The sequence below is a fragment of the Gadus chalcogrammus genome, chromosome 19, assembly GCF_026213295.1.
Source record: "Gadus chalcogrammus isolate NIFS_2021 chromosome 19, NIFS_Gcha_1.0, whole genome shotgun sequence".
Taxonomy (NCBI): Eukaryota; Metazoa; Chordata; class Actinopteri; order Gadiformes; family Gadidae; genus Gadus; species Gadus chalcogrammus.
Window position 1 is genome coordinate 7,868,485 of NC_079430.1, and position 21,562 is coordinate 7,890,046.

A 21,562-nucleotide genomic window follows, 5' to 3' on the forward strand; every position below is an offset into this window, starting at 1 on the left:
TTCTTTGTTTTAATGAAGATCCGTATTCATATCAACCTTAGTTATCCCAGTATATTTCTATATGTTATTGCCACATTGCAACAATATAGGCCTACACATGCATATCCAAATGAAGTAGGTGAGAATATAAAATCAATGGCAGGAGCATGGGGTCACGCGTGTCTCTCCCATGGACCCAGAAGGTCTCTCCACCTTTAGCACAACCTAAGCTAAAATACGCCCTCATCAGGACCAGGGCCTTGTTTCAACTAGCAGGTTACGATGTGTTATGGAAATGACTTTCGGTTTCAGAACGATTTCAGATTTGCGAGTTCTGGAACCTTGAAAATGCGGGGGGAAAACATAATATATCGCACCCTTATAGAGTGATCGATCAGGGAATCCCCATGCCGTCATGACTTTTTCAGTCCTTCTATTAGTTGACACCGCGCGTTTGCACACTAGGTCGCCATGGGAAAGCTGTCCCTGCGGGACTAGGAGAGCCCTAGCGTTCCCCAGAAGTTAATTTAGGACTACTTTGTGACAAATATAGGAGTAGGTATTGATAGTAGACCGTCTGTTAATCAGTTTATGTTTGAAGAAAGGTGAAGCTATGGTTGACGTTTATTAATTTTTTGTCTTATCTCCGTAGAAGGACCAAACGCACACGCAACTGCCTACCCGTACTTCGATGTCCCCAGGGGACGAGACGAGACACACGGTCAGATGGGTCGCACATACAACTGCTTAATAAACCTACTGCGGGCGTAATTCAACATACTTTGACAGAGTGATTAAGTAGGTTACCGAAATCTTCAGATGACTAAAATGTAAAAAACTAACAAGGAATACAAATGTAATACGCTTGGGTTAGTACCTGACATGACCATATTAAGTTGTTTGTTTGTTACTAATATTTAAACCAATGAGAGGATTGAAAGACATCGTGGGCGGGGTTATCTCGGAGACTAAACCAACCATGTACCAGCAGTTTGCTCCAGCCAGGTTCAAGCATGAGTCGCCATGGTAACTGACCTAACTGAGAGCAGGAAAAGCTCGGCATCCGGAATTGAACATTCTATCGTTCCCTGAACTCTGACGGTGAACCTGGAAGTCCAGGTCCTTCCTGACACCCGGTCTAGGCAACTAACTACAGCGAGCAGAAGCGGCTGTGATCTTTCGAAGAATGAGCGCGCGAGACGCAGCCGCCGTCCCTCCGGTCCCCTCTCGCCCGACGAACCGCTCCTTCAGGTCGGAAAAGTAATTTTGCAGCAGTGCGCTTGGCAAGCCTGACATCCCCATAGACTAAACAAGGTCTGCTCAGCTAATGAACAAAGGTGAGTAGAAAAGTGTATTATATAAATATGGACACAACTTGATACAGATAGGTACGTATTCAACATGTTGTTGCATACGGGGAATGGATTGACCTGGCAATTGTAAGTGCTTGGCACTTGATCCTTTGAACATCCTTACTGTACCGGCATATTGTTGCTTTCCTTTCTTCTGACACATTTACTTATTGAAGGTCGCTTTGGAGAAAAGCGACTGCTAAATGCCCTAAATGTACAGTAAATGAAAGGTGAAAGAGACGGCCAATCTGTTTAGTGTTGTTGCCAAATGTCCTCTCTTCATTGCACCTGTCAATAGCTCAAGTCTCTGCTTTCCTGCATTTGGATGCTTTAGGGATAATGGACTGCTTTCAAAGAGCGTCAGAAGTAGTGTCACCTCATATTTGTTATTTTAACATTAGATTAGGTTTTTATTTATGTCTTTCGCCGCACAAGCCTGAATGGTCCATGTATATTTACGTTTTTTCCACATGCCAGACCTATTGAATGGAACCATGATTATTGTTATGGTTTTCAATTGTGTCTTCCTACCTGAGAAAGGGTCTCATTCACTTTAAGGATTATAATAGGGCTACTTTGTCACCACGTTTACATTTGCACCCAGAGGGGAGCACATTTATACATTAACCCGGTTGAAACAGGTGGTGCCATGTATATTTGTCCATTGGATTGCATTGCGCGGCTGATGTGGTCACTAGATTGCATGGGTTAAACGTATCTCTACCTCCGGTGAATTATAAGAGAGGTCGTTGTCTTAGGCCTATGGTTAGGCTTGTTAGTTCAATAGGGCTCCTGGATGTAGGCTACTCTATACTGCCCATCTCACTTTGCTACCTGAGGCCTTATGCCAGTGGTTGACTGTAGTAGAGTACTATATTATAATAAACTCACCATATCCATGTTTTGGCAGTATACTACTTTGAGACCATTTGCGCCTTTGAAAAAGTAAAGGAAGATAAATTGTGGTCAAATTAATAACATTTTGGAAAAACACAAGTTCCCTTCTATCTAATAGGCTAAAATTTGCTTTCTCATTGGACTCCAATCATTTGTTCATAAATTGTTTATGATTCAGAAAAAGTTCAATGCCATACATTATTTTTATAGTGCCCAGATGATCAACAAAAAAAACACTAGTTAATTGTTGTAGTTGGAGCTAAATTCTCTATTATCAAACATACCATTAGATTTTACTGCCCTTCCTTAACAATATGATCATGCAACTATTATTAAGTTATTATATAGACACATCAGAGCTATGTCCCAGAGAAGACATGAATGCATATTTTCTTGGAGTTTGACAACAACATGCTCAGGACCAAGATAAATACAATCCACACATAAAAGTATACAAGTATATACAAGTAGGCCGGGCCTATATAATTATTAATCTACACAAAGACCAAAGGACATGGATATGACGGCCACTGTTGCTTATCTCTGCTTTATTGTTTTTTCATATGTCCGTGCCTAGTGTGCTGCTCTGAAATGTTCAATGGTGGTACATCTATACCTTTGTAGCCTACCAAGTTTATTGTATTTTCCGATTCACTGAACCATCCACAGCCAGTAGGCTACAAAGCACTGTAAAGATGTATCAAGTGACTGAATATAGTTGCAAAGAAACATGTCAAAGTAATGCATATGGTGTGCTGTGTTCTTTTTGGAAAAAGTCTGCCGAGTCAGGATCGCTTTAACGCCTCGTGCCCACTGCCTCCGTCCATTGACTGATCCCCATTGACTTTGAATGGGGACGGACGCGCAATACATCGTGGATCCGTGCTCTCCGTCAAAAAGTGGAAAAAATTACAACTTTTTCGGCAGCGACGGATCCGTCATCCAATCAGATCATGTATGCAAATTTAAGCTCTGCACACAACTCGGGCTCTGACGACCCTGGAAAGCTCCCCCATCCGTCAGCCACGTCTTCTGACGTCCTTTGACTGACGGTGCAGTGGGCACGAGGCGTCAGTAGGGCATTCTGAAGGATGCATTACCTGGAGCGTTTTAGCCCCCTGGGCTATGTGTTGTGACTTATCTACTGGGCAGGTGTGGACTCAGTTATGTGCTCTGATTGGCTAAGCATGGTGCTGAACTCCCGCCCCCTGGATACCTGTATGTGTCTCTATGCTGCTCTTTTGGGGCTATGTGTTGGTATTGCAACTTTGTTAGTGGCCGTGAACGTCTGAGTTTGTCGAACACCTGGGCCGCGCGTATCTCTAGAATTGGTACATGAATGAATGGCTTCTTGTATGGGCCGGACGCCTCCCTAGGCTCAGGATCCCTCCCTAGGATGGGAAAGAAGCCTCTCTTGTCGCCCAAGACATATGTGGCCTGTTGGTATGAATGTGTGAATTATGTCACACTATCATAAAATCAATTATGAATTGAATACAGTAAGGTTTAAAGTGAACATTTTACGAAGCACATAACATGGTGATTGAGTATAGAGTTTGTGTTGACAGACAAGTGTATTGAGTCATTGAGAGCTCAAGGAGTGCTTGGTCCTTTTGGGTTCTTTATCATACACATTCTTTAACCACCACACCTAGTCTCAGTAGGTAATATTCAACCCACTAAAGCCAGAGGAACAGCAGTTAGCTGACTGGGTCTATTGGGCTTGTGCTCAACCCAGTTGTCTGGCGGTCTTCCCTTGGTACGTAAGGTATACACAGGAAAACAAAGAGAAACAACTCCTGGAACTCCTGGAAGAACCTTCTAGGAATCCTAAAGCAAAAATATTTGTAACTGATCTATAGGTGCTTGTTATCGTGTTGGCCAATCAAGATAGCTATGGGCTTGAACATATCAATTAATCATGTTTTTTTTATTGCAGATAAAAAGAGTTGTAGGACAGTACTGTCAAATCCTAAATAAACATAAATATACCATAATCTAGATCTTTTGCCGCGCTTGCATGAGAAACACTGTGGCAGTTTATAACACAATTACTTCCCATAGTTACAAGTGATCCTTGATTTTATTACCAAAATATGACAAAGTGAAAAATAAATATGACAAGTGAAAGGACTTGTACAGTCAAAACCACATCTTTTACATTAACTGTTTTTTTGTGTAGTTTATTATCACGCTGACCTTGGGAATTGCAGTTGTGGCAGCAACAGGGGACTGCTATGCTGGCGATCAAACCAGTTTGCTGGATACAGAGAATTGTTTGAAAGTAGTTAGATCAGAGACCAGGTAAGCCTTCTTATTCAGTCTCATGTTTGTACTTGATCCTACTTGATTGTTATTGTCAAGGCCCTGATTTGGCATAGAACCATTTATGGAAACGTATAGGAAATGTGGAAACAAGTTGATTAGGGTGAGTTTGATTTAAAATTATGAAAAAAATATCTATGTTCATGCCAACCACAGTGTCAATGACATATAGCTTGAAGAGCCTGAGCAGTTTATGTTCAATCAAATTCTATTGATTTTTTACACTGCCCATTTAAGTCCTATTGACATCACTATTGGAGATTAATCATTTTGAGCTTTTCATTTTTGGGTGGTATTTCTCCTGCTATTCTCAAGCAACAATCAGTCATACATTTTGATTTCCGATGAATTTGTGATACTGTAAGATTCAAGGTTGGTTTTTTTATTAAACATTGGAGAGCCTTGCCTAGCTGTTCATTAACCAGAACACAGACGCAGCCTGCAGTGTTCTTTGCCCTTCCCGGTGTTGGTCCTCACCCTCTGCCGCTTCAAAATAGCTTGCTTCCTTGACAGATCTCTGATTTCTGTCTACTGCATTTTAGGCAGGAAATCGTTAAGGTTAGCTTCTAAAGTTAATACTATAGATATATGATTTGTGTATAATCAGACAATCTTTCAAAATACCAAGTAGGGTTAGCAAAGAACATGAATACTTATGCAGTATATTAAAGAATACAAACATTGTCTTTCATCTACTTATGTTCTGTTTTTTTCTTGCCCTATAAGAACAATGTTTTTTTTACCACGCATATACTGTTGTTTACATCCCTTTTTTAATAAACGTTTGCCTCTCTCTGTGCCCGCACTTTCTCAGCTTAGCAGCTTATTCCCAGGGGCCATTGGTTATGTAAGATGGCTATATTCAGAGAGAGCTAATCCTGCGCTTCAACCCTAAGGCCAATTATCAGATCATCGTGATGTTGAAATGAAGGCTAGGCTAGTGTCTTCCTCTAGACTGGTGCCCCTTCTAGAATGGTGCTTCCTCTAAACTGCTGCCTCCTCTAGAATTGTGCTTCATCTTTCGACCTGTGGTACGGATACTGCAGGGGATCATCATCATGGGTTTTCCATTGCAATAAATTCCATTGATTTGTGTTTACTAAATAAGCACACTGAGAGCATAAGCAGCGTTGCATAAGCGTATTTCCCCTCCACTGTTTCCCTCTGGCCATGGCCTTCTTCCAGTAATAATTCTGTCACTCTTTGCCCATCCTCTGCATGTGTGTTTATATTTTTTGACCGCTTGCATATAAATTTGTCCTGAATGTGGTAGTAAACCTAAAGTCAAAGGTTGGGAGCCACTGATTTAGTCAGCAAGGGGATTTAGACAAAAACAAGACAAGTAATGAGATAACATGACACAACAAATAAATCAATCCCAAATTAAATCCGAGGTTCTCTTGCTGTACGGCCAGCATTGGGATGCAAGTTCAATTATTTATCCTTAGGGACATCTGCTTTAATTACCCATAAGTAGAATTGTCTGTGGATCACATCATATTGCTAGTTCTACGCTAACGCTATGCTCTGCACTCCCAATAAATGTTTATAGTCATATTTGTTTAAAGTAAGCAATATAACCCGGAGTATGTGAACTTGTGAATTGTGTTCTGTAAATCTGCCAAGGTTGAGGAACAATGTGCATGTATTGTGTTGAGTTGACAAAGTTTTATTGGAGACCATTGTAACTGTGATTTGACCTGTTGATCTTATATGAATAGTGAAATTATAGGGGGATCTATTTGAAGTTTAGTGCTGATAAGATAAGTTGATAACCCATCAATCGTTGAGTCGTGTATGAGCACAAATGAAACACATAGCCCATAGCTTCATATGGTTTCTGTTTGAGTTCCATGTTCAAAGATCATCATCAGGTCTTTTTTCAACATCCTTCAGATGGGTCACAGTTCTTTGAAACATTGTCTGCGTGCTGCTTTAGTGTGAGACTTTAGTAGACTTCGTATAATTCAAGTTTGTTCTTGTGTTGTTACTAGACTACAATATAGTATTGTGTCTTGCTCTACTTTGGTTTCCTGGATTAAAACATTTTTAAATCCAGTAAATTGCCCGGTGTCAGGTACAGTCAGTTGTTATATTCCATCATATTTGGTTGTGGCCTAGTGTTGTGCAAGCTAAGGTTATCTGCACATAAGGTCGAATTAATCTTGAAAAAAACGAGGGTAAGTTTAAGCGTTGATTATTTATACAGTTTAGGATCCAGTTTTGGTGGTTTTGCCAATCTCTTGGCTTGGTTTTGCTAATCCCCCCAAAATTGAAATGTTCTCTCTTCCCCCCACATCACTTCACTCCTTCTTCTCTTACATTTCCGTACCTTACCCAGTGAAATTAAACAGTGCTGAGCTCTCAGGGGATTCTTGGAGGAATAAGATGTCCTCATTTTGAACATCTGTGAAGCAGAAGGTACTTCTGTGGTTTCAACATCAACACAGAGTCAACAGTCAAAATCTCAAATGTGGTTGAGATTTTCATTCAAACCATTTGGGTGTGAAGTCCTTTCCAAACTCTCTGCATACCGTCACCAGTACATCTGGACCCTATCACACTTAATAGTGACAACTCTGCGGTGCGCAGGCCTCAGACGGCAAGGAACCTGGGTGTGACACTGGGACATCAGGAGGACACGTCCGTCCCTTACCCAGATGGCATTGCAGGGTTTGGTCCAGGCCCGGGTCGTCTTTGCTCTAGACTCCCTTCTGTCTGGTCTGCCTGCATGTGTTATTGCACATTATTTTGCACATTACTGCATCTTATTTTATTGGTTCAATAAAATGCCCTTATCTCTTGCTACTATTTTGTAACAAACATGTTGCTTTGCTCATTTTATTTTGCATAAGTAGTTGTTTTGAGAGTATTACAAAATAATGGAATGAATGCAGAAAGTCATAGAGGGAAATGTATGTTATCAAAGCATATTTCCAGAAATCACACACTTCATAATAACTCTACTTACCCTTGGATTGTGTGTGGGCTGAGGGTGTTCATCATCATGTTTATATGGTATTCGAACGAAGGCAAGCTTGATTGGGATTAGAGCGGGTCATGGAGTCCCCGGGGTTAAATACGTTACAACGGACACTCATAACAATGATCTGAAATCCCCATTAAGTAAGACAAGTGAGACGGGCAAGTCCACTTGTGACGTCTCTATCCCCGTCTCCCGCTCCCCCCACCTTTCACCTTCCCTTACTCAACAAGGCTATCTATCTCTCTCCCTCACCATTTCCTCATTCTCCCCAATTAACTCTCACTCACTCGGGGGATCAGAAGTCCTTTTCTTACCCAGACGTCTGAACATGCATGGCATGGGCCCTGGAAAATATAGCAGTCTGTGGTCTGTTCACGTGGCGCATCACCACGTGAGCGATCCACAGATCTGAGGTCAGAACTTACAGCCACGCGACACTGCTAGCAGGGGGTTAGGCCAGCCAGGATCCTGACTCCTACTGTATTGCCTTCTGTCGCCCACTAAGCCCTGAGTTCAGGGCTTAGTGGGCAGTCCAGCTGGTGGGGCGAGAGAGAGAGAGAGAGAGAGAGAGAGAGAGAGAGAGAGAGAGAGAGAGAGAGAGCGTGGGATAGATAGAGCGAGCGGGAGAGTGGGAGACAGAAGAGGGGGAGGGAGAGATGAGGGAGAAAAGAGGGGAGGGAGAGACAAGTGAGAAAAGAGGGGACGGAGGGAGGGAGAGAGCGAGAGAGAGAGGGTGGGGGGGGGATGAAAGAATGGGGATAGAGAGATTGAGGTTTTGATTAATCCTTAGTAGTGTATACAAGGGGAAGTGATCTTGCTGTATTCAAATTCCTAAGGCCAATTTCACACAGTTGGACCAGTATCGCAGTATTACACTTTATTTTTGCCTGTCTATTATGATGATTGCGTGAAAAGTAGGGCATGTATAAGTAATATATATTATAGCTATAGCTATATTGATAGCTATAGCAGGACAGAGCACTGACACTGTTATACAAACAGAATGCAATTATAAACGTTATTATCAGCTATAGCAAATGGATTGACAGTTAATAATGTCCCAATTTCCTCTTTATTTGAGTTTGTTGTTCCCTTTCTTATGTGACCACGCGTATAACTGTTGAACAACCATGGGTTGAGTAACAACCACCACCATCATTGTTTTGCCATCAGCAAGATTTGTTACCATTCCAGGAACTCTTGTGTTCGTAAACCCAACACCTTTCTTCTCTTTCTTCAAAGTGTGAAATAACACCACGATGGGGAGAGCAGTGGGCACTGCGCTGTTGTTCCTGACGCTGTTAAATACGGCCACAAGCGAAACCGGTAATAAAACACAGGGGGTCTTAATACCCTAACCATAGACCGAAGGTCAGGAACCTATGATTATGGATTGGAGCCATACTTGGCCCTTTTGTTGATTGTTAAGGGCTATCAGAAAGCATTAAAACGCTCTGATATACAATCTAAAAATACATTGCAGGTTAAACGTAATGTTAGTTACATCTGTCATTCCCAGTGTTTCTGGAGTGCAATTTACACTTAACCAACAACATATATATATATATATATATATCAAATTACGGCATTCAAAAACCTGAGTAGATAACATAATATTCTTTCAATCCTAAATGGTCCTGACAAATTTTCCTTCTCCTCCCTTGCCTTCCACCTTGTGGTCAATATCAAAGACTACAGCCCACCGGGGAGACCCAAGCTGACCAGCTGCCTGTCCCGGGACAAGGAGACCTTCACCTGCTGGTGGGCCCCCAGCGACAGGGATGATGCTCTGCAGACCACCTATGCTCTCTACTACCTCAAGGAGAGGTGAGTGACTCACACACTGGTCACACAGGTCCTCTCTATGTTGTCGTAGATCTAGGTTTTTGTTGTTGTTGTATGGGGTCAGAACAGTCTCATTAATAATGAATGCCCAGAAAGGGAATCACAGATTTATTTTTTTGATTATATATAAATGACTCTCTTCTCTTAAAACATTTCAATGCACACAGAAATGGATATCGGTATGTATAAATGATAAATGTAAAATATATTCATGAACAAAAATACGTTTTCCAAACACATTTCCGATCCACACACAAATGTGTCTTGTTTTAAATAAATGTTTTGTTGCTATCTTCATCAAAAATGTATTTAGATGTTGATGTTACATTTATATACAAACTGATGAACCTGAATTTACAAGACGCATTTCATTTGTGAACTTGTTTGCATTTGTGTGTGACTGGTCTGTATTCATATGTAGATTTTTGAGGCTCTCCTGACGTGGCTGGATTCAGGAGCGCATTTTTTTCAACAAGGAATATATTTATGGATTTATATTACATTTATTTCAAACAAGACACATTTGTGTGTGGATCAGAGATGTGTTTGTGAAACTTACTTTTGTTTATGGATTTATTATAAATTTTGACATGCCGATATCCATTTGCGTGTGCATCGAAATGTATTTGTGAGAAGAGAGTCATTTATATATAAATCACAAAATACAGACTGTTCTGACCCCATATTGTTGTGAAGAATAGTGCTGGAGAATTTGTCGGGTTATCCTCCTAAATGTAAACATAGAGAATTAAAGACAATTAAAGTAAATAATTAATTATATTCACAATTTACGAATTGTGAGATTCTTGTGAGATCCAGGTGACAGCTCGACTTCATTACGTGACATTCCCTCACCAATAAGCGGTCGTAATTAAATCTTGTCAATCTTGTATTTCCTTGGCGGGCCATTATCCGATAAAACCTAGTTCCTTAATAATTCTCCCAAAAATTAATCCACAAGGAGAAATTGTTCTCTTACCACAAACACACAACTCAGCAGCGACCACCCCAACTCAGAAACATCGATTCATTCCCACGCAGGGGCGTTTCTAGGTCTGTGAAATGTCCGGGGCTTAGCCCAGAGGGAAAGGGAAAATGCGCGCGCAAATCTTTTTGTATGCTTGATTGCGCATGCAATTTTTTTCACAATGCTTTACATAAATATACAATATTACAGCTTTAAATAGCTTCCTGACTGCTGTGCTGTTTATCCCCAGACATCTAAAGTTCCATTCAAGTATATATGCATATGACTGAAGATAGGATAGGTGAATTCACTTGAGGGGGTAAACAGTCTGGTTATGTTTTTAAATTGTTTATCCTCTTGCCAGGAGGACTATCTAGAAGGACTATGCTACTTTGAGATGCCCCTGGATTCCCCATGTTTGTTTCTATTGTAAAGCAAGCAAAAAAACAAAAGAAAAAAAGCAAGTTGATTTATTTATTTTTCAAGAAAATATGATTTGGGGCTAATTAAATAATGTCCTGGGCTTTAGCCCCGAATGAAACAGCCTAGTGACGCCACTGTTCCCACATATCAAATCATAACTCAAGATATTCTGTTCAAAACTGCATATTCCAGCTGATGCTAAATACTCTGTCTCCTACTATTGTTAATATCATTTATTTTTCCTCTTTATCTTATTGTTGTTTCTTTTAATTACTTTTTTGTACCTTTGTACGGTGTCCTTGATTGCAGAGAAATAATTAAATGTATTATTATTGTTGACTTAAACCGGAAATTGAAATTCACATCATTCCATTTCCGTTTTTCCCCCCACAGTTCAGACGTGGTGTACACGTGCCCTGACTACCGCACCGCGGGGGCCAACTCATGTTACTTCAACAAGAACAACACGTCTATCTGGGTGAACTACAACATCACCGTGGCAGCCACCAACGCCCACGGCAGCAACTTCTCGGAGCCGGTAGTCGTAGACGTGGCCTATATCGGTGAGCGATCTCATAACACACACACACACACATCTCTTGTTTCCTAGATCAGGGGTTCCTTCCGGATGTGGTTTTCATGTCACACAGTTTGGCGACACTCTGTCCAGCCACAAGTTCATGGGCCACACATCCCATGACCGTCCACTTTAGCTGGCCGTAGATGTCTGCCCCACATCGCAATTATACGCAATGCTTCTTATTAAGAAATATAATATTTACTGTGGCATGTGTGTGGTTGATGGCTGATTCCCACTCAGGGTCAAATCAGCTTGACTAGGCTTGGATGAAGCTGCTTAAACCATCCGTCAATCACACGCTCCACGTTTACGTTTTGCCTTCTCCACGCAGCGACGGTAGGCCGGCGTCCTCTTCTTTATAGCCGGCTCAGTGTGCAAATAGTCCCAAGGATCAGTCGATGTCAACTTAAACGTTGAGACTTGCTTTGGTTTGAATTGCCATGCGCTTGTTGCTATAACCAACGACATGGTGTTGTTTGAAGAGCTGAACGCATACAAATAATTCTCTGTAGCCTTATATTGTTTCTAACTTGAAACAAAACAGCCAAAACACCACTCTCTTTGTATGCCATGTCTAAGTAGAAATGCATTAAGCCTGTTCCCGTGGGAGCCAGGGTTCGCTAGCTTTATCACTTAATGCGGCGCAGTAAAAGCTGCTCTGCCGATTGGATCGCTTTTCAAATTTGCTCTTGTGAGTTTAACTGCTGCCATGACCCTGCTTGAAATGACATTTCATTTAATAATTCGTTATTGGTTACATTCACATTCATAACAATATTAACATTGTTGTGTTAATATTGTGAAGTAGTATACAAAATATGACACTGTGACAAATATTGACACAATATTCACAAATTCCCCTTTTGTAAGAAATCCTCCATGCAACCTTTATCTCACACACTGTCCGCCTTTTCTGTCTCCCTGTCTCACACACTGTCCCCCTACTCAATCTCACACTGGCTTACACTCTGTCCCCATATTCGGTCTCACAATAGCTCACACCCGTCCCTCCAACTCTGACTCTCACTGTGTCCCTCCACCATTTTCCCCTGACTCTGTCTCTCACTGTGTCCCCCTACCGTGTCCCTCTACTGCCCCCTTTCTCTGTCACTCTGTCCTCTACTGTTTCACCCTATTCTGTCCCCTGATCTTATGGGAGAAATCGACCGTAGGTCCAGACTATGTCAGTGTGGAAAAAGCAGTCAACGAAGCCCTACATTCCGTGTGTTACTCATTAAACCTCCTGCCAGCCCCATAAAGGAACCGTGGTTACTTAGCTGACTCCAGGGTGACTCCTTAAAGCCGTAAACCCCTTTATACCTGGCTCAACTCATCATGAGAGACCCCCCTGCAATCTTGTAATTGTATCTAAGTAATTGTACATTCTAAGTTAAACACTGCCTGTGTATGAAGGTATTCCACAATCACATACAGTGGTATTATTGTCCATTGTCTTAATGAATCCTTATTATCTGAGTAGGGTCATTGTGCTCATGCATCTTGATGTTAACCCATATATGTTGTATAGGGACTTTTCGTGGCTACTTTACTCAAGATTCTGTTTTACGTGTATGTGAACGACTTCGACACACTGGTTGACAGACAAATACATCTTATCAGCACATGTTGTTTATTATGCCTGTTTTACATTAGTTGAATTAATAAGGCGACGAGTAGATTTTAATCCCATTGCCTCACTGCTCTTCATCTGATATAACTCTAATGTTTAAGATGTAAATTGAATGAGAAGGAGAGTATGTTCAGTTAATTGGGAACTGGGGTAGGGGACACAGGGGAGGTACCTAATTTCTAGGCCCCGACGCATTTGCTGTTGTGATTGGTCAGTGCACGTAGGAAGGATCCATACATTTTGGAAACATGAGGCCTGATTCCAGAACGGGAGTTCTTTGCGAACCGACTCGGGTTTTGATGTTGCTTTTACTTTTGTGTTTATGCATGACACTCTGCCCCATCTCCTACTCTTTCTCACACTGTGTCCCCTACTCTGTCCCCACCCCCCAGTCCAGCCCCACACCCCTGAGAACTTGACAGTGGTTGTGCTGGGGGACAAGGACGGCACCTTCTTCCGGGTATCCTGGGAGTCCCCCCGCAAAGCCGACACCCGCTCCGGCTGGATCACGCTCATCTACGAGCTGCGGGCCAAGCTGGACGGGGCGGATTGGGAGGTGATCTATGATCTGTGGTGTTTGATACGTCTGTTGTCCTAAAGCTTTGGTTACCGCAGGTCTCCTAACCTTTTCCCCAAACCCTGGTTCAGTACGGCCCAAGTACCCTAGCACCCAACCATAAATGCTTTCCGTTTAAACTCACGTTATACCGCGGATCATTATTGATAATATAGTGGTCTGAGTGTTTAAGAGGAAGCTGAGGTTCAAGTCCATGATAACATCATTGCGCACCTGCTTTGCTCGGACAACAGTTCCGCGAATATTTCCCAGTGACGGCTGAAGCGAACAACTGGATGAGAAACCTGTTGAGAATTAAAACCTCTGAATCTCGATGCCCAAGGACTGACTGCACTGTTGGTGAACAGGAGACTTTAACAGAATTATAATGCGACTAAACATTGAAGTCTGTTTCCAGAAGGCCGTTGTTGGACTTTTGGACGCAACAAGTGTATTTGTGTGTTCGAAACACAGCGATTTCCCTGCAATTTCGGGGAAGGCTGTGCGCTTTCTACTTTCTGTGTGTAATAAAAGGTTGTTATTGTTAGGGTCACTTGCGGTGTGCGTGTGTGTTTGTGTGTGTGTTTGGCGCCCCCTTGCCCTGTACCAGAGTTGTGTGAAAGAGTTTGTAAAGCAGGAAAAGGAACAGTCAACAATACATAATATTATTTAAAGGAATAAATGTGCCTCCTGCGTGAACTATGCGTAGCTGAATAGTGCCAGCCTCCGCTACTTTATTGTAATATTTTATAAAATCGCTCATAATGGTGGTTCTTGGAGAGGCAAATATTTTCTGAGGTGGTATGCATTGTAAAAAGTCTGAGAACCACTGCTTTAAACTATATGTAACAATGTATATATTTAGTGTATATGCTCTATAATATATCTTTTTATCATGCAATAAAACATAGATGCAGTATTTTCTATCTAACTGGATGTATTCGGCGGTCACTTTACTCCCGTAGGAGCACTTTGCCGGGCAGCAGAAGATGTTCAACATCTTCAGCCTGCGTTCAGGTGGGACCTACCGGATCCAGGTGCGCTGTAAGCCTATCCACGGCTTCTGGAGCGAGTGGAGCCCCACTGTTAACGTCACCGCCCCGTATGGTGAGACAAAGCAGCCGGCTGGCAGGCGCCTTTATCCAAAGCGACTGACAGTGAATTCAGATACACAGTGTTGAGAGGCAGGTCGGGGGTCCGGCACCATGCTGGGGGTTACCTGAAGGTAGGCTGCAAGTATTGGGGATAGCAGTCTAACGCTGATGTAGTCTTGGGTGTTTCACTCCCAGCAGAAATGGTTCTGGGTTTGAATCCCAATGTCGGCATCTTTGTGCAGGAGACCTGATCCTGACCGACGTCTAAACATATCTACAAAAAAGATTCACTGTGGGAAGCTTTGCATAAAAGCATATGCTGAATAGTATAGTAAATATAATGAAACGATGGCCGGTAACCTAAGAAGAAATTGCGAAAAACGATGGGAAATCCTGTACCTTCAACTGTGCGTGTGCCGTGTGTGTGTCTGTGTGTGTGTGCGGGTGTGTTTCAGCCCTCCCTCTAGGGAGCTCCATGTGGATCCTCATTGCATTCTTCTCGGCACTCATCTTCCTCCTCCTCACCTGGATCCTGAACGTAAAAAGCCGCAGGTAACCATGTTTCATTTTTATTGAGCAGTGAAAAATCCTACGCACTCTTGCAGCTCATGCTGCTCAGGGAATGGATTATGAGGAGGAAATTGTATTCACTCATGCGTATGTGTTTTTGTCTTTCCTCCCAACTTCAAGTGTGAAGCATTGCCTTTTCCCTCCGGTTCCAGGCCCAAAGATAAGAGGCTTTGATAAACAGCTCTTGAAGGTAAATCGGTGGTCCTCACATTGTAATTATCTAACATGTAGATCAGTTTTTTATGACTCACGAAAAAACTAAGCATGAGAATTAAAAAAGATGCTCTGCAGACCACCTATGCTCTCTACTACCTCAAGGAGAGGTGAGTGACTCACACACTGGTCACACAGGTCCTCTCTATGTTGTCGTAGATCTAGGTTTTCGTTGTTGTTGTATGGGGTCAGAACAGTCTCATTAATAATGAGAATTAAAAAAGGGTTTTTTAACTTAATTTTGTCTTTTTTGCCAATGGCGCTGACTCCCCCTCTGTCTTTCTTTCTGACTTTCGGCGATTCCTTCACCCCCACACCCCCTCCAGAATGGCAGATCGGAGGAGTTGTTCAATGCCCTGGGGGTCCCGGGCCTCCCCCCCATGACCCACCCGAACTACGAAGACCTTCTGGTGTACCTGGAGGTCAGCGGGCACGACGAATCGGAGCTGTTGCTGGCCGACACCAACGACCCCACCATCGCCGCGACCACCGAGGGCGGGAAGTCCCCCAACTCCCCGTCCGACAGCGACTCCGGCCACGGCAGCTGCGACAGTCACACGCTCCTGATGGAGAAGTGTGGGGAAGGGGAGGAGGTGAAAGAGGAGCAGGAGGAGGAGGAGCAGGGAGACAGGGTGGCGGTGGGGAGGAGTTACGGGGGGAAGCAACGGTGGGAGAGGAGGGGGAGCTGGGAGAGGAATCAGAAGGGGGACGACGACCAAGAAATGACGGAGGGACGGGTGAAGACGTGGCCGTGTGTCTTCGCTCCGCTGGAAGAATACGCCGGCTCCAAGGCGCTGGACCACGGCAGCACGCTGGGGATGGCCCGGCTGCTCTGCTCCTCTGTCCACTCCATCCCTCTGCTTTTACCAACGCCCGTGACCTCGCCCTCGGGCCTCCATGCCCTGGAGCGGCTTCACTGGCAGCCGTACTCCCGCAGTGAGAGCAACATCCAGAGCCCGGAGCACAAGCATCGGCGTCAGCAGGGGGGAGGGAAGACGACGACGACGACGACGACGACGACGACGGCGACGACGACGACGACGAAGCTGACGGACGTCGCCTGGCCGGCCCAGCCCCGCTCCCCCTTCAGGGCCACGGAGTACGTGGAGGTGCAGAGGGTGAATCAGGAGAACATGATGGTGCTCCGGCCCCTGTCTTCAGCCCAGGGCCAGAGGGAGGGTGCGCCCCAGGGGGAGGTGGACTACAGCAGGGTGAAAGGGCTGAACTCTGGCGACGGGCTCCTGCTGCAGAGAGCCGTGGACGCAGAGACCCAGGAGGAGGTGGAGGAAGGGCAGGAGGAGGAGGAGTACCCATGCGACATACAAGAGAAGAACTCTTTGTTGGGGGATGAGCGCTACACAGCGCCTCCTGCTGTTCCAGGCCAGATGACGGGAGCCGGGAAGCTATCTATGGGTCTGCCCACTGCTGTGTCCCTGCAGGGGGACACGATCCTCGCAGCGAACGGGTATGTGGACACAGCAGTGGCCATGATGCCCACACACTAGGTACTAGTGGAGCCCCACTAGCTGGCCTCAGCACCCCCTCGCTGGCAAAAGCCACAGTGGGATACCCACATAAGGACTACGAATGTATCTGCTCCCAGTTGGTCGACACACAACGCGATCGCGGTACCGTCATTGTGTATATATTCTTTCTTATATTTTTATCGGTTTTCATTAATTTTATCTCCTCTTTGTATTGATTTAATTTAATTTATTCTGGACCAATGAACTTTAATTTTAAAAAGGACATCATGATTTCATCAAAATATTGTATTAAAGAATCATAATACAATGAATCACTTAGATTATTTGGTTAAAATGATGTGGTTTTGAATGTAATGTGACCACTGATTGTACTTTGTATATAATATAATTATTCTGCTGAAGACAAGCTTGTTTTCACGTTTTTCTAATACGTCGGTGTGGAAGAAATTAGAGAATTCATTGACATTTGTAATCACTAATAAAAGGTCCAAAGATGTGACTCAAAGGTCTGGTTCCTCCTGCATTTCCCCAGATCATCCATCATACCAGGGTCCAAATTATCTAGAGAAGACCCAGTTTACCTTCCCCCTGTTGCTATGAAACCCTTTATCTTCACTTTGTGCTTTGAGGACTTATGAGGTACATCTTATTATAAACATCTTTTCCCTCTTTGAATGATCATGCTTTGGTAAGCATCAGCTCACTGCCTATCCAGAGGCTCCGACTGAATCTCTTCATGCAGTTGGTGTACTGCTCTAATTCAATAAGGTGTGTCAATCAAGCTGCCAAAAATATAAAATAGAAATGCATGGTATTGAACTTTTGAATGATTTTTATCCTGTTCATCTTAAAGCTACTAACTATGTTAGAGGAGTTTAGTCAATGTGTAATAAGCATGATCACGGGAAGAGTTATGAGTCACAAGGGGAAGGTACACTGGTTATATAACATCCCAGCCCAACAGAATTACTACGCTGTAATAAAGAAACGCCCTTTGCTCTCTCTGCGTTTCAACTTGAACTGAACCAAGTAGACCTGTGTTTGCAGTAGACATTTCAGGTGCTGACTATCAAATCATAAATCAATTTTTTTTTGTTACTTCCCTTTCCATACCTTGCTCAATAATCATGTGTACTAGCAACGTGAATTTATGGGTGTGAAAGACATTTTAACTCGTTACGTATGGGTTAGCCCTTCCATGTGAAAAAAACTTAACGCTACTGCTATGGCATGTAGTCCTACAAAGACCACAGTATGATAACATGAATCAGTTCTACCATGCATACTTGAATATAAATATTTATAAATTAAATATTTTACATATACATATAAAGGCATATAGTAATATCAGTTGGAATGTACATTATAAATAAATGTGGTATTAGCTTCAGGGTGTTGCACAGTTAAATTATTGTCTAAAATAAAGAAAGTGTAGGATCTTGCTCTTAATGCTGAAGCGGCTATCCCGAGTTACTCACTACTATAGCAATGCATTCACCTTGAAAAAAGTGGTCCGCTGATCTTTAAACCAATCAGCAGGGAACACACCAACACATCCAAAACTCAATAACTGACCTTCCACTTAAACTGACGGCTGGCTGGGTGCAAGGAGTGGGAGTCTCGATGGTAAGATTCTTGTAAACAAAGAGAGAGGCCCAAGCTGGGCAGAAGTTTATATTTGTAGAATATCAGTTATAGAATGTTATTTTATTGATACGATTATTTCAATCTATCGATCAGCAATGACTGCAGATATGAACGGATCATTTTAAATTACGAGCTGGTTCAAATGTTACACATTGCGACTTTAAACTCAAAAGACAGTGACACAAAGCAAGATGAACTAACATAACAGAAACAACTCACAGATATGACCAAAGGGACATCACAACCTTCCCGCAGCGTAGGAAGCGAGAGTCAAGAGAGGACAGCAGCTCACTGAATGATTCATTCAGTGAGCACATTCTTTACTTATTACAGAAAAACATTGCGTAGGTAGGTCTACCACATGGGCAGATAGGGGCAGGCATCCCTTCTGCAGTTATAATAACATATGTATAACTATACCAATAACATAGTTATATTAAAGTTGTATTGTCGTCCAATGAGGTATATGTGTGGAGTCCTTGATATTGTGTTATCGACAAAACGCTAACTGAACTAATCTAAATTTCCAGATGTTTTGCCAACATCAGTTCTTAACCGTGCCCTCCTGTAACTGTACAGTTTAATTATTGTTGGACAATTGTAATACATAATATCCTGCTTCCCTCTGCAAACTTGTTAAACTGGTAGGAGTCTTTTAGCCTGACCCAAAAGAAATCCGTCCATACCTATAACAGGAGCTCCTCTTCTCTCTTTACCTCATGTTACCTGATAAAACAGTTTAGCTTGTGATCCACACTTTTCCTGGACCACCATACACATAGAGGGTGTATGGTGGTCCAGTGGTATGGTGGAACAAAGAAGGTTCTTGAATAAAATCTCAGGTATCACCTGCAGTAACCTTGTGTATTTGGCACCCACTGTATGCCTAACCGTCCCTTGAAGGAAGGACCTCCCAACTCTGTGTCCCTTCTCCAGATTTCTTCCTTGATAATAAAGAAAGTTTTTTCTTGGGGACAAAAATACACACATGCTTCACTGAAGTAGTAGCTTCATGAAAGGAGCCTTTATGCTAGTTGTGTTTCGTTTGAAGCAGACCTCTAATCAGGATGCTCACTTCAACTATTTGCCAAAAATTGTATTTCTGATCCATAGGGATGTCTGACTGAGGACAGTGAACATGTCTTACAGAATTTGTTGTTACCCTTACCCCAGTGGTTCCCAACCTGGGGGTCTTGATATATGGGCATATGGGGTCACAGGAGATTGCTGACATAAGTTGATAGTTGATGACCCATTTGGTGATGACCCAGCAGATTAAAGCCGATGTTCACACTTAAAAATGAAACAACCATTGGGAAATGATGAACTAACCTAGCAGTTTGTACCAGGTAAATGATCTATCATATTATTATTATTATCAGGGAATACATGTTTTTGCTGATGGTGAAATAATCCATTTTCCTCAACGTAACATTTGGTTTGGTGGACCACATTAGGCCTGTAGAGTGTGTTACACAGACACTAGTCTAAGACATGGCTCCCAACACATTTATCGTTCTGAATTTCTCTTGAATACTTTACTAATCACGTACTGACAACTTATTGTACTCTGCTGTCAGCTACTGATGCCCTATTAAATTGTATGTTGTTTTTGAGACATTGGCATTAACTGAATAAAGAATTTTCAAAAACCTAGTGTCACACATAGAAAACTTTTACAACCAATAACAATAAGCTGGTTCAAATGTTACACATTGCGATTTTTAAACTAAAAAGGAATGGCACAAAAGCAAGATGAAATAACATAACACAAACAACTCACAGATATGACCATAGTGTCCTCACAACCTTCCCGCAGCGTAGGAAGCGAGAGTCAAGTGAGGACAGGAGCTCACTGAATGATTTATTCCGTTTTCCTGAACTTATTACAGAAAAACAGTGCGTAGGTGGTCTACCACATGGGCAGATGGGGACAGGCATCCCATCTGCAGTTATAAGTATAACTATAGCAATAACATATTTTTATTAAAGTTTTATTGTTGTCCAATGAGGGATATAGGTGGAATCCTGGAGTTTGTGTTATCGACACACATATCCTCTGATATTCCAGATGTTTTGCAGACACAAATTCTTAACCGTGCCCTCCTGTAACTATACAGGGTAATTATTGTTGGACAATTGTAATAACTAATATGTCTGTGAACTTGTTAAACTGGTAGGAGTCTTTAACCTCACCCAACAGAAATCCGTCCAGACATATGATAGAGGCTTCTCTTCTCCACAATGCCCTCGTTTTTATTTTTTCTGTTTTCTAACAACCTCATATTACTTGATAAAACAGTTTAGCTTGTGATCCACTCTTTTCCTGGACCACCATACACATAGAAGGGCTGAACAAAGAAGGTTCTTGAATAAAATCTCAGGTATCACCTGCAGGAACCTTGTAGGTGGTTCAAGGTAACCCTTGAAGGAAGGACCTCCCAACTCTGTGTGCCTTCTCCAGATTTCTTCCTTGATAATGAAGAATGTTTTTTTCTTGGGGGCAAAAATACACACATGCTTCACTGAAGTAGTAGCTTCATGAAAGGAGCCTTTATGCTAGTTGTGTTTCGATGAGGCAGACCTCTTAACCTGCTCTAATCAGTTTTATTGTTGTCCAATGAGGGATATAGGTGGAATCCTGGAGTTTGTGTTATCGACACACATATCCTCTGATATTCCAGATGTTTTGCAGACACAAATTCTTAACCGTGCCCTCCTGTAACTATACAGGGTAATTATTGTTGGACAATTGTAATAACTAATATGTCTGTGAACTTGTTAAACTGGTAGGAGTCTTTAACCTCACCCAACAGAAATCCGTCCAGACATATGATAGAGGCTTCTCTTCTCCACAATGCCCTCGTTTTTATTTTTTCTGTTTTCTAACAACCTCATATTACTTGATAAAACAGTTTAGCTTGTGATCCACTCTTTTCCTGGACCACCATACACATAGAAGGGCTGAACAAAGAAGGTTCTTGAATAAAATCTCAGGTATCACCTGCAGG

At 42.6% G+C, this 21,562-nt stretch overlaps 1 protein-coding gene across 3 annotated transcripts; it reads left to right on the forward strand.

Annotated features, from left to right (window-relative positions):
* The first annotated feature begins 242 nt into the window (after positions 1–242).
* On the forward strand, positions 243–17,581 carry prlra (prolactin receptor a). 3 transcript variants are annotated; one of them, XM_056578141.1, is made up of 10 exons: positions 243–534; positions 632–1,316; positions 8,782–8,865; positions 9,231–9,366; positions 11,168–11,337; positions 13,377–13,540; positions 14,506–14,647; positions 15,090–15,186; positions 15,325–15,394; positions 15,744–17,581. In XM_056578141.1, exons 3-10 carry the CDS (start codon positions 8,799–8,801, stop codon positions 16,920–16,922), a joined length of 2,025 nt encoding a protein of 674 aa, XP_056434116.1. In that variant the 5' UTR covers positions 243–534; positions 632–1,316; positions 8,782–8,798; the 3' UTR covers positions 16,923–17,581. The 3 variants fall into 3 exon arrangements, with proteins under 3 accessions (XP_056434116.1, XP_056434117.1, XP_056434118.1); XM_056578142.1 differs by lacking the exons at positions 243–534; positions 632–1,316 and adding an exon at positions 1,324–4,656; XM_056578143.1 differs by lacking the exons at positions 243–534; positions 632–1,316 and adding an exon at positions 1,324–4,532.
* Positions 17,582–21,562: the final 3,981 nt, after the last annotated feature.

Excerpts from the sequence above, each read along its gene's own strand:
- prlra (XM_056578141.1), top strand. The coding sequence starts at position 8,799 with ATGGGGAGAGCAGTGGGCACTGCGCTGTTGTTCCTGACGCTGTTAAAT. Across the intron at positions 8,866-9,230 it reads TACGGCCACAAGCGAAACCG|ACTACAGCCCACCGGGGAGA; the intron begins GTAATAAAACAC and ends TCAATATCAAAG. Across the intron at positions 9,367-11,167 it reads CTCTACTACCTCAAGGAGAG|TTCAGACGTGGTGTACACGT; the intron begins GTGAGTGACTCA and ends TTCCCCCCACAG.